Source organism: Peromyscus leucopus, chromosome 5, assembly GCF_004664715.2.
Source record: "Peromyscus leucopus breed LL Stock chromosome 5, UCI_PerLeu_2.1, whole genome shotgun sequence".
Taxonomy (NCBI): domain Eukaryota; kingdom Metazoa; phylum Chordata; class Mammalia; order Rodentia; family Cricetidae; genus Peromyscus; species Peromyscus leucopus.
This window is the reverse complement of record NC_051067.1, coordinates 129,167,206-129,180,871: the sequence shown is the minus strand read 5'-3', so window position 1 is coordinate 129,180,871 and position 13,666 is coordinate 129,167,206. Positions and strand designations below refer to the sequence as shown.

The 13,666-nt window shown below is 47.4% G+C and overlaps 1 protein-coding gene across 1 annotated transcript in view; it reads right to left on the bottom strand.

Annotated features, from left to right (window-relative positions):
- Positions 1-13,101, bottom strand: part of Slc35f3 (solute carrier family 35 member F3) — a 258,681-nt gene extending 245,580 nt beyond the window's left edge. Inside the window, exons 1-2 of the mRNA XM_028889790.2 lie at positions 12,725-13,101; positions 12,168-12,397 (exon numbers count right to left, since the gene is read on the bottom strand). Coding sequence (XP_028745623.1) covers positions 12,168-12,397; positions 12,725-12,777 — 283 coding nt within the window. The 5' untranslated portion in view covers positions 12,778-13,101. The remainder of the gene's footprint in view (positions 1-12,167; positions 12,398-12,724) is intronic.
- Positions 13,102-13,666: the final 565 nt, after the last annotated feature.

Sequence of the window (13,666 nt, the reverse complement as noted above, 5' to 3'; positions counted from 1 at the left end):
AATATTAAATTGTTGCCATGGCTTTTTGTGTGTTCTTTGATCTGTCTGCTGACACTTGTTTATGCAGAACTGTTTGAAAGCTCATCACAGACGTAGCATCCAGTCCTTTACCTGCTAAGGATGAGGGCAATCTCCCTTAAAACCATACTAAGGGTTATGAAGTTCAAGAAGATGGCCCTATTTTAAAAAAGAAAAAAAAATCCCATAAGCTGCAGCAAGCAAATTTTCTAAATCGCCTCCAGAATTTTTTTTTTTAAATCATTCCCTGAAAGTCAGCCACCCAGGCAATGGCACATAGAAAAGGAGGCAGTCTTACACACAGCAGCCTGGAAAAGAGACCTCACACCCGGGAAGACAGCCAGGGTCTTGGCCTCTTATCTGGCTTTAGATGGCCAGGGGATCACAGTGCCTAAGCCACCTCCCTCTGTATACAGAAGCTGAAGGTCATGGTGAAATTAAGGGCATGACTAGGTCCTGACTCCAGTGACCTTAGACCTCTTAGTGAACAGGATAAGCTGGTGTCTCCCCAGAAACACAGCTTTCCTATGGGTTCAGGTTTTACATGCTCCTCACAAAGAAAAGAAAAAGAGGCAAACAATCAGGAAGATAGAAGCCTGCTAAATGACATTCCCATGAGCCCATCTCAGTCTGCACTGGCACTCAGCGAAGTCTTTCAGTCCCAGATGCACACACCTGTGGAATGTGACTCCAGGATTAACTAAAGCAAGGAGCTGCCGATCAAGGATGCTTGGGTTTCAAAGATAAATGGATATTCACTTAGAAACTACACTCCCATCTAGTCAGTCTCACTCCCAACAGTGAGAATCACTTCAAAGATGACATCTCTGGACGTGGGAGTTCTCACCTAAAGGAATTGGAGAAAGTATGACCACAGGATGCACAGCCACCCAGGTGAGAACAGGGGTGCAGGACGTGCATCACAACCTGCATGAATTCCTGCTGATATTCTTCCTAACAGACCCCCAGTTAGAGAAGAAACAAGTCTCAGGCTAGCTTTGTTAGGTTCTGCAAAGGAAACTGTCGCCTGCAGCCGAAAACATCAGCAAAGAAAATGGAGCTTAATCTCATTGACCCAGTCAAAAATCTTTGCTGTTGCATGATTTCATTAGAAAGAGAAAAATGCTTGATCTTTTAGGCTTTGCCAACAAATTAGAATGTTGTTTACAGCACAAGAAAGAAAGTTTACAGAAGAAGAGAGAAAATGAGTTCACTGAAGCTTAAACCTCCACTTGAATGAGGGTGCTGGCAGGAATCTAGGGGAATCTTAGAGCTTGATCCATGGAATGGATGGGAACTTGAACCTTGGAGAAAGACAGAAGAGCAAGCTGAAGGAAGAAAGGGATGGGAAGGGCCCTAAAGCTGGAGGTCTGCTAAGTGGACTCTGGCTTGGATGCTTTGTGGAGCCCTGGATCCCCCTCTTCCCCATTTGTTCTGTTAGATACCCACGCCCACGCCTTTCTGTTCTCTGTCCTGACAATGTCTTCTGGGAACAAGAAGCTGTAATCTCAGGGACCCTGCTGGCTTTCCCTGCTTACCTATGTCCCTCTAACTCAGAGGTTCTCAACCTTCCTAATGCTGCAACCCTTTAATACAGCTCCTTATGTTGCTACTTCATAAGTGTAATTTTGCTACTGTTATGAATGGTGGTATAAATATCTGTGTTTTCCAATGGTCTTAGGCAATCCCTGTTAAAAGATTGTTAGATGCCCGCAAGGGGCTGCAACCCCACTGGTTGAGAATCATTGCTCTAACACTTTCTCACACTGAGTCTAACTAGTTATGATACAAGAGAGTATTTTGTACTATTATTTATATAATACAGAGATTAGTCTGTAGTTGCTCAGTATTGATCCAAATTAACCCCAAGACATATATGTATATGGCATGTAGTGCACTTATGAGATGACCCAGAACAAGAAAAGAATGTATGGGAACCAATCCAATTTATAGATTGAGATGTGACTGTACCTCATGTACAACACATGTTGACCTTAGGAATGGATGGGATAACTACCCTGCAGAAGCAGTGGGGGTCTTTAATGACTGAATAAATGAATAATGATGATGATGGTAGATAGATCTGTGAGTGAACAGGTATGCATTTGCAAGTAAAAGGATATTTATATGCTGTTGCTTTGTCTGCTTTGAAAGGATTCACAAAAGACTTGCTCCATAGAAGTGTCTGGAATCCTATGAAGTCATTTTTCTGAGACTTCTCCTTGGTTTAGACTTCTCAACAATGACGACGACGACGACGACGACGACGACGACGACGACGACGATGATGAGGCCAGGCAGAAAAGCAAGTGTGTGTGTGTGTGTGTGTGTGTGTGTGTGTGTGTGTGTGTGTGTTAGTTTTCTGTTGCTGTGAGGAATACTCGAGAAAAAAATGTGTCTTAAGGGAGGAAAGATTCCCACTGGCTCACAGTTCTGAAAGCTTGAGGTCCATGCTTGGCTGCCCCACTATGCTTAGACTGTTGGAAAGGCAAAAACATCTTTGCAGAAGGGCTGGAAAAAAGCATCTATCTTCCTGGCAGACAGGAGGAAAAGAGAAGGAAGGGTCCTCGGATAAAACTTCCAAGGCAGTTCTCAGTTTTTCCTTCCTTCAGTTAGGCTTCCTAAACCTGGCAATGGTGCCATCAAATTGTAAATCTATCTGTAGATTAGTCCAACCATTGATTGAATCAGCCCTCATGATCTTTTCTAAAGGCCCCTTGAGGTGACTGACAAGTCTTAAACACACGAGCCTTCAAGGGGGCATTTTACACTCAGCACAGCAGAAAATGCCCCATTCTTCTACTCTCGGACCCTACACCGAAACTCCTCAAATGTATTCTGTGATGATCACTAGATAAACGTTGTCTATGACAGAACAAACATATTTATACATCTATAGCACCACATTCCCTGGGGTGTTAAGAATAAATTCTAGGGGCTGGAGAGGTGGTTCAGTGGTTAAGAGTATTTATTGCTCTTGCAGAGGACCTGGGTTTGGTTCCCAGCACCCACACTGCTGCTCTTAACTCTCTATAATTCCATTCTAGAGGATCAACACCCCCTTCTGGCCTCTAAGGACACTGCATGCAAGTATGGTGTACAGGAATAACATTCAGGCAGAACATCCACACATATAAAATAAAACCAACATTTTTTAAAAGAGATTAAATTCCAATGACTTAAATATTTTATATGCACCCAACTACTGACTTTAAAAATATATCTACTGCATAAAATCAGATAACCTCTGAAATATTTCGTGTTCAATATTTGATAAATTGCTGACAGAATGAGACAGTGTGGATAGGCTCTTGAAGTTTGCTATTCTGGTTTACAATATTTGCATAATCTTCAAAACATTTCTTAAGGCAGTTTTGTGTGTGTGTGTGTGTATGTGCATGTATGCACCCACATGTGCATGTATGTATGTGTGCATGAGGAGCCTAGAGGTTGACAATGGATGTTTTCCTCATGCTTGTGCAGCAAACAGTTTACCGACTGAGCCATTTTCCCAACCCTCTTAGGTGAATTTTGGATAGAGAGAAGAAGAAAGAGGAGGAGGAGGAGGAAGTCATTCCTTGGTATTGAATGATAGCACAATGTACACCCATCATGAAAATGTTTATTAAACTCCCACACATGCACAGCATGAACGGAATGTTGCCCAAACTCAACCCTTTCATGTCCACCATCGTAACTGTATCCACTCTTAGAAAGAAGGTGGCATTTTATGTCTTTACTGAAAATGGGCTAGCTCAGTTTCTAAAATGAGATACAAGAAACCTGAGCTGACATACACTAGGAAGCACTTTCTTCCCTGCCTTGAATAAAACTTTTAGAACATACTGGATTTTTATAGACTCTATTATTGCCAGTAGATAGTGAGGAGGATAAAAATAATTTCTTAACAGATTCAGATCTAGTCCAGTATCAGAGATGATACAGCGCACTGCCTAGGAGAAGATTTGAATGTCACAGGAAAACATTTGTCAAACCAGGAACCTGTCTGAGAAGTTACACTGAATAAATAGTTCAGCATCCAGGAGTCCCAAACAGCCTGTAGCCTTCTGGGCTACAAACCATCTTAGCGAAGCACTGTATCCCCTACAAGCATCTTACACCAAAGCTACCCCAAGCTGCGAAGAAGAAGCATTTGTGGCCATGCCCTAGGCAGTTGTTCAGAGGTTTGTTGCCATCACTCACCCTAATAACTTACCAACCTTCTAATCGTGGGGTCCTTTTGGGATTCTGCAGTCACGCCCTCCCTCCACTGATAGGTGCACACTGACTAATGTGGTGGACCAAACATTATGGGGAAAATATGTATCAGTCTGGGAAGAGAGCTCAGGCAGCAGAGGGCTCGGCATGCAAACATGAGGAGCAGAGTTCGATCCCCTGGACCTGTGTAAAAAGGCCGAGCACAGTGGAATATTCTAGTAATCCCAGCCCTGAGGGCATGGAGACAGGTGGATCCCTGGGTCTCACTGATTAGCCAGTCTTGCCCACTTGATGAGTTCTAGGCCACCAAGAGACACTGTCCCAGAAAGAAAGGGGACAGTACATGAAGAACGACACTTGAGGTTGATCTTTGGCCTCCACATGTAAATACTCACATGTGCACGTGTACGCATACACACACACACACACACACACACACACACACACACACACACACACACACACACATTAATGCCTTGACATGGGACAAGCAAACACTTAATTCACCTGGTGTGCCCGAGTATCACTGGGGTGCCCTGGGGCTCTGTGCCTAAGTTATTTCAGAAGCCCGTAGCGGTTTCTTCCTTCCAGTTAAGCATTCTTTGGTCCGTGAGGTGGTGATTGTCACTGTCCACTTGACTGGAGTTAGAATCACCTAAGAGACTGGGGCACCCCTCTGGGTGTGCCTATTAGTACAATTCCAGAGAAGATTAAAGAGGGCGGGTTACTGATTGTGGGGGAATACCACCCCATGGGGGTCTGTATGGAATACAAGGGGGTGGTGGGAAACCAGCAGAGTGCCAGCTCCTCCCTCTCTCTGCTTCCTGGCCCATGATGTGAGCTGCTTTGCTCTGCCCTGGTGGTGCTGAACCCAGCACTGAAATAAACACTTCCTCCCTCAGGTTGTCCATGCCACAGCAAGGAGACCGGTGGAACTGGTACAGCATGTCTTCTCCTGCGTGGACCTGAGGAAAAAATGGCCCAAGAACCTTCTCCAGGGAGAAGCCCATAACCACACCAAATAAAATCTGGCTTCTGCTCACAGGACATGGGGACAAGGGGGCTGTGACATGAGAGCAACAGTATCTTGGGGACTTGGAGGAGCTTCAACATGACCTTCATTTAGGAGAGAAAAAAACGAGAGACAGACCCAGAAAGCAGCATGGCTGTCTTGTGGCCCCACACACCTGCTGGCTTCTCTAGTCCTCTCTCCCCTGCTTCCCACCCACACAGACAGAGAAGAACCACTTCACATCTCCTTCATTCCTGAAACCACCCCAGACTTGACCACAGCCTCTGGGTTTGGCTTGTTTGCCTAACGGAGCTTCCCTGTTTCCTGGGCTTTCTGTGAACTGTCAGCCTTTCAAAAGTGTCTTGGTCTGGTGGGTCTCAAGAAGAAGGCTATAGGCTTGTTTCCCTCCCCCACTTTGTAGATGGAACACCAGAGGTTGATAGTGGTGAGTGACAGGCACACAGCTGGGATCTCAACCACATTAGCCCTCCTTAACCACGTCAAAGGACCTGTGAGTGTCCCCTCAGGGGCAGAGCTCTCCTTCAAGTGAGCCTCATCATACACTAAGGAAGGTGCTCAGCAAAGGTCAGTGGCTTGTACACAGATAGATTCACTATTTTAATACAACTCACTGGACTGTTTCCGGCAGCACAGAGAAATGGTCAACCAAGTGGTCTGTAAGCCTGGGAGAGACTTCCAAACAGGGAGACATTCCTGCGCAGTGGGAGAGCCTGGGAAAAGAGACTTCCCTGGAGACCAGAGTGAACCCCTCACCCGATTGGAAGGGTTTGTGTCACCTAGCTGGCTATCACCTGAGAGAGGTGGGGAGCATGGGACTTCCTGAAAAGCTCTGCATGTGTGTGTGTGTGTGTGTGTGTGTGTGTGTGTGTGTGTGTATGTGTGTGTGTGTGTGTGTGTGTGTGTGTGAATTTGTGTGTGTGCGTGCGTGCCTGCATGCATGTATGGAGGCCAGTGCTTCACTTGGCCGTCTTCCCCAATTACCCTGTGGTGGTTCTTCCTGGTTGTCAACTCTGTCTGGAATTAACTGAAACCCAAGTGACAGGGTGCACTTATAAGGGATTTTTCTTAATTAAATCATTTGAAGTGGAAAGACCCACTATCAATCCAGATCTTTTGAGATGGGACTAATGTACCTTTAATCTGGGCCACACCTTCTGCTGGCAGCCTATATATAAAGGACATGGAAGAAGGAAGCTTGCTTTCTTTGCCGACTTGCTCTCACTGGCGAGTCCATTCTTTTACCGGCATTAGCATATATTTCTTTGGGATCCCAGCGCATACTGAAGACCAGCTGAGACGTTCAGCCTCATGAACTGAACAGCTACTGGATTCTTGGAAAGTTCCATTGATAAACAGCCATTGTTGGACTAGCTGAACCACACACACAGCCTGTAAGCCATTTTAATAAATCCCCTTGGTCTGTATACAGAGATTCATTCTGTAAGTTCTGTTCCTCTAGAGAACCCTGACTAATATACACCCCCCACCTTATTTATTTAAGACAGAGTCTCTAACTGAATCTGGAGATCACCAATTCTACTAGAATAACTGGCCAGTGAGCCCAGGGATGCCCCTGTCTCTGCCTCTCCAGTGCTGGAGTTACAGGCATGTGCTATCGTGACTGTCTTTCCATGGGTGTTGGGGATACAACTGGCTGAGCCATCTTCTTAGCGTCGGGTTCTGTGTACTCATTTTCAAAACTCAGAACACCTTAGTAAATATTTAACGTGTATTTATATTTGAGGACAAAATTTACTCTCTGACTGTGGTGGTTTGAATAGGAATGGCCCCCATAGGCTCATATATTTGAATGCTCGGGCATTAGTAAGTGAAAATACTTGACAGGGATTAGGAGGTGTGGCCTCATTGAAGGAAGCGTGTCACTGGGGGTGGGCTTCGAGATTTCAAATGCTCAAGTCAGGCCTAGTGTCTCTCTCTTCCTGCTGCCTGCCAATCTAAATGTAGACCTCTTAGCTAACTCTCCAGTGGCCATGTCTGCCTGCCTGCTGCCATGCTTCCCGCCATGATGACAATGCACTAAACCTCTGAAACTGTAAGCCAGCCTCCATTAAATGGTTTCCTTATAAGAGTTGCCGTGGGCATGGTGTTTCTTTACAGCAATAGAACTTTGATGAAGGCACTGGCATGTGAGAAAGTGCTGTGTTCCAATGATGCCCAGACATGCCACACACCTGCTCTTTCCTGTGGGTCTTTCATCTCTTCTATTCCATATCATCAGTTCCATTTTAGAGGAGCATATTACAAGCAAATCATCAGTCTCTCAGAGCTGGCCATTTCTGAGCTGCTAATTTGATTGGTGTTATTCTGAAGGGTTTGGTCACACAGAAGCCACGCTGTAGTGACTTCAACCATACTGTACACCTCATTGTGCATGAAGCTCTGCTAGCAGTCTATGCGCACAGATCAGTCTGAAATGGTGTGAAGTAGCCATTTTTTTTTTTAGTTAAAGTATTCCATCCTGGAGGGAAGCTCCTTGAGACAAGCAAAGTTCTTAAAGAAAGCTCATTAAGACTCAGGAAATCTAGGAGGGAGTTTCTTAAGATCCAGGAAGTAAGCAACTCAAAAGTCTCAGGAAGTCCCTCAAACTGAGAAGATTCACAAAGCTCCCCCTTCCCTAAGCTTATAGAAATAGGAGGGACTGAGGAGACTCAGACTAGCCCAGAACATGGAAGAGACTCTCTGACCTGCTGATCTGCCTGCAAGTTCTGCAGAAGGCACCAGGGATGCAACTTTCACAAGTTGTCACCCATGCTAGGGTAGCTTTCAGTGATATAGCTGCCTTTGAGTTATCCCTGCTCCCGTACATAACCTCACACCACACTCTGAGTAATACCAGTAAACTCACGGGTTTACCAAGTTGGACTTCAGTCATATGGTTACTTTTGGCCTGTAGTTGGTTCCCTATCTGGGGTGAATATGCATTTATCCATGGCTTTCCAAGAATTGTGTCACACAACATCTGGTACAGCAATCAAGAAGACGGTCTTCCCCGTAAACACTCTATTCACCATATACAAAGCCACCACAGTGCTTGAGCCTAGAGGATCCAGAAGCATCAGTGTCCTTTGCACCAGGTGCCATTCAGTGCCCTACAGATTATAAACTTCAAACAGTCCACCCTCATCCCCTGCATGCTCCTGGCCCAAGTTCACACTGCCCATGGCTGGGGGGAGTGAGCTAGAGATGGGCAGCCTGTGGGGACTAGCCTGCCTTCCACTCTATGAATGGCTTAACACTAAACTCACCAGCGTTCTAAAATTAAATCATTTTCATCTCAACATGCTAGCGCTGCTCAAGTTTATCTCAACACACTAGCACTGCGTAGTATTAATGAGTGCGTATAAAAGCGATCAACCCTCTTTGGAGTGTTTTAGACCCCAGGCACTTTGTGAGGAGACCCAGAAGAGAATTCTGCACAGTGAGGCATGACTCCATTCTCCACATAGCTATTCCTAAAAAGTGCTTCTATTAGGAAAGTGTTTGAGAGCGTACCATGCGGAAGCCATTAGGGAACCCTTTGACGAAGTGAAATGTCCCTGCTCAGTGTAAGCATGATTTCTTGGTTTCTCCCGCATTGGCCTCACTGTAGCTGTTGGTTTAAGGCAATCTGTGTCATCCTTGCTTCTAGATGAAGGTACACCCATGCTAGGAACTTCATCTTCCACTGCCCGGCTCTGTGTCTTGTCATAGAATGAGTAGTGAAGAAGTACCAGAAGGTTCCATCTGGAATCTCAAGGTGTGCCATTTCCCTGTGCAGATAAGCCACCAATTCCCAACCATGCCAGGTGCTGCAGGCTGCCTGTCCACATATATACGGGGCACTCCCAACTGTGGCCCCCTTTCTTCCTATCTTACCTCTCTCCCAACCCATGTCTACATCAGAGAAGGAAGCAGAAGGAAACATCTGAAAACATCCCAGTTACTCATTTACCTCTTCTCTGGCCTGTGGTACAGAGGCAAAGGATGCTGTTAGGAGAAGCTGGAAAACTCTCTACAAGCTATCATCAACCTAAACCAAGTAGGGGACCCATGGGAGCAGCAGGAACATCCAGCGCCATGGAGTATTTAGAAGGCTGCTTATTCTGATTTGATCCATCACAAAATCCCAAGGAATGAATGATCTAAGGGGACCAGAAAGATGAAGAGAACCCAGAGGCCATGCTTCTTGGGGTGCAAACTTAGGGCTCAGAGTAAACAAGCAGTTCTGAACCAAAGGCTCACCCCGCAGGAGATATCTGTCTGTGCCTAGAAATATTCTGGTTGCCCACTGAGGGAGGACAGCAATCTTCTGTCATCCAATGAGCAGGAGCCAGGGATACTGTTGAACACTGGCAGCCCCCATACAACAAAGAATCATCTAGAAAGCATCAACAGTGCCAAGGTTCAACAGCTTGGGGCTAAACCAAAGCTTAACAACCAGAGTTTTGTTTTAGTAGCTCGGTGGGTAAATATTTGTCTTGGAGGCATCGGGGCCTGAGTTCAATACCCAGAACCCACATGAAAAGGCAGGGTGTGGTGTCACCTGCCCAAAATCTTAGCCTTGGCGAGGTGAAAACAGGTCAGTTTCCTGGGGCTTGCTGGACAATCAGCCTAACCTACTCATCAAATTCAGGTTTGTGAGAGACCCTGTCTCAAAAAACAAGTGGACAGCACTTGAAGAATGACACTAAAGGCGCGCGCGCACGCGCACACACACACATACACACACACACACACACACACACACACACTTCACTTTGTAATCACTGTCAGTTCTAGTTTGTTGAGTTCATGTATTAGACAACAAGCTAAGCGGCGAACTGGCGTCCACAGACGGACAGGCCTCTGTGCTATTATTTTCGGAGTTGGGTAGAAATGGCAAACAGCAGAGCGCTGCCCTAAAACCTCTTCTGCTGCATGAATAAAACATCAGCGCCTCTAAATTTAAACTTAAAGCCAATTAATTCATCAAAATGTCACTTGTCACCTAAAGCATTTTAGTAGCAAGGAAATACCTTGGAAGAAGAAAGAATCCTCACAGGGCGAGAGGGAATAGAGTGAGGGTGTTGTCCACAGGGCAGGAACCGCCGTAGCCTTATCTACTTCCACTAATTCCTTCAGAGGGAATTATGTGTTGGGAAAATGGTGTTTAGGAATATTGTTGGTGGCCCAAGAGACTCACTTTCTATGTGGCCTTTCCTGGGTCTTACTATAAATTATGTTGAGCACAGACATCATACCCAATAGCTGCTCCCCAGCCCCCAAAGTCATAAACCTCAGCCCTGGCTTTCACAAAGTGCATAGAGCCAGGGACACGTGGAACCATAAAAATAAACCTTGTTATGACTTCAGGGGCTGAGAGATGACTTCTCAAAGCCTGTAATTTATGGTGTTGTCTTTAGTTATAAGAAAGCAGAGAATGTAGACACAAAACACAGAATATCTATTTTTCTAACAGAAGTTCCCAAAGCAGCAAGATTGGGGATCCTCTCCACACCCTCAGGAAAGCTGGGTTCTGAAAGGCTTGGCTTCCTGCTACCCCGTGCTGAATGGCTCTCAGGGACAGAGAACTCCCTTCTGCCATGGAAAGCCAGTACAGGCAACAGTCTTAGCAGCACAGTCAGAGACAGGGAGACACAGGAGCATCCGAGAGCTTTACACTGAGTTACGCACTATCTCCATGGACTTTTAAGGTCAAATCAGGCCATTGAAATCAAGCACTCAAATCCTGTGCTTTTGTTGCAAATAACAAAATGAACAAGTTCACAGCCAAGTGCTTGGACTAGAAGGTATTAAGAATAATTTAAGTAGAGACATACTCTTATTGGTGAATATTATTAAATTATAAAGCAAATGTCTAGTATTTCCCTAAAAACAAATACATTATGCTGTAATTTCTAGCAATAAAAGGTTAAAAATCATTCAGAATTATCAAGCTGTTAGTCTAGACTTTCTTAGAAATGAATGAGTCATGCTCACTTCTTAAACCCACTGAGGGGGCAAGTTGCAATCTCCTTGCGGTGTCTAACTACAGAGGTATGATACAAGATCCTGATAATATCTCAAACAATATCCTGAGTTTGTTTCCAGCGGCTAGCTCTCTCTCTCTCTCTCTCTCTCTCTCTCTCTCTCTCTCTCTCTCTCTCTCTCTCTCTCTCTCTCTCTCTCTCCCTCCCTCCCTCCCTCCCCCTCTCTCTCCCTCTCCCTCTCTCTCAAAGAAAACAGAATAAATGCCACCCAATAAGTCCTACCCGCATAGGTAATACCAAATAAGTCCTACCCCCATGGCTCATCACAGCCACCAAGGTCAGCAGCTGAAGCCCAGGGTAAAGTTTGAGATACCCCACCTGGCCCCAGGCACTCAAGATTTAGACACTTAAGTATCAAGAAGGATCCAAATAAAATCTTCGCACTTAGAACCCATGCAGCCCTAAAGCAAAAAGACACAGCCAGGTCCAATGAATCTTCATCGTTTGTGTCTGAGAGACATAGTTAAAATCCAGGCCGTCAAAGCTTGAGTTCTCCTGGGCAAACGGCACCAGGATCCAATCTGAAACCCACTCAGACAAGGACTCTGGTTCTCAGAAGCGTTTCTCATGGACAGCCACAACAGTAGTGCCCTCAGAATCACTTGAAGTGGACACGTGTCGTGCGGAAGACGGTAAAGATGTGTTTGGGAAGCAGAAAGCAGACAAAATGTAACAGAAAGCCCGACCCCCCCCCCACTCCAGTGCCTTCAGGGCAGGAGAACTGCCTCCAGGCCCCTTTATTGAAGTTGCCAATCCTAGTGCAGGAGGGAGGGTGCAAGAGTCCTTCCCTTAGCTCTTCCCCGACTGCTGTGTCTCTGGCAGGGAGACCACCAGTGAGCAGGGAAATTACGTGGGGGGGGGGGTCTTACTTTTGTAGCTGGTCGCCCAGGGCTGGTAGCCATAGTAGCCTGTGATGCGCAGGATCCGCTCCTCGATGGACGTGAGTCCCACTGGCCCGCTAGTGAGGTCCTCCACGGAGCGCGACCATTTCAGATCCTCCTTGATTGCCTCGTCCACCACCAAGTACTTAAGCTGCCGGAGCTGAGGGCTGATGTCGGACAGTCTCCGCGGGCTGACGTCCGGTGACCTCCTCATGCCACTGAGGTCGCGGGAAGGCGGGATGAGTCAAGGGCAGAGAAGGGGAGACATCAGTGAGGACCAGTGAGGGACCCATGGTTGCTCCCCTCGTGTGCTTGCCATATGCCCTGCTCCCCGGGAACCTAGGCGTCGGGTCCCGCGCCCTCCCCTGGGCGCCTCGGGCAACGAGAGCAGGGGCGAGTAGCCAGGAGACGATGTTGAAACTTCCCCGGCTCAGCCCCACACGACCGTCCCTTCCTCCCTCCCCTAGCGTGGCAGTGCGGGCTGAGCAGATGCTGGGGACCACCTGCCCGCCGCCCTCCCGCTCCTGCGGTTGGGCGCTACTCACACAGCGATGCTCTTGGCCCTGGGAGCGCCGCCGGGAAACTCTCTGATACCCATGGGCGGCGGCAGCGAGTGGCCCCAGGCGCCCAGATTGGAGCTGGAGGAGCCGCGGCCCGAGCTCCCCACAGCCGCTGCGAGGGTCCGGAAGCCCGTGGGTCGCCCACAGCTCAGCCGGGCCACTCTAGGTGGGTCCCCGGCGCTGGCTGCCAGCAGCCGGTGGCAGAGCAGCGCCGAGCCCCCCGCCTGTCGCCGCCGGCGCCCTAGCACGCGCGATCGCGGACGCCCGAGCTCCAGAGAGCGTGCCCGGCAGTGCGCTCCGGAGCCACCGGAGAGTGAGGTTGTGGCGGCCCCGGCGCGCGTGGACCAGGCGGGGGCGCGCGTCCCGATCCCTGCCACCTGGTGTGTGCCGGCTTTGGGCTGGAGTTCTGCAACCTTAGGGCGCGGGACTTGTCACAGCTCTGGCTTTCTGGTTTTGACACGTGAGTCTCGATTTTTCACCACACCCACCCCCCACACACCACCCCAAAGAGCAGCGCTACTCCGTAAGCAAAAACCAAACTAACCTGGCGTTTCACAGTGCACACTAAGTGGCCAAATAGACCAGGCGGTGAGTGCTGCTAGGTCAGGCAGTGTCCTCAGCTCCCAAGCACAAGGAGTCTCTGCAGAGCCTCTCTGCCGCCCTAGTTAGCTTCCAATGAGTGCCTTGTTTCCAAGCCATTCCAGACCACCAAATCGCCCTCCATACCGCTGTTCTTCACTGAGCACGAATTTAGAAAATACACAGGTATATAGAGAAGACTATAGCTTTATTGAGCCCCAAAAGATTGCTTTGAATTATAGCTAGACTCTACTCCAATAGTTTTTTGAATGTAAGATCTATTTCCCCCAAGAGATCAAAGTGCAGACACTACTTTATGTGTTGCTTTAAGAAAAGATATATTGTTCC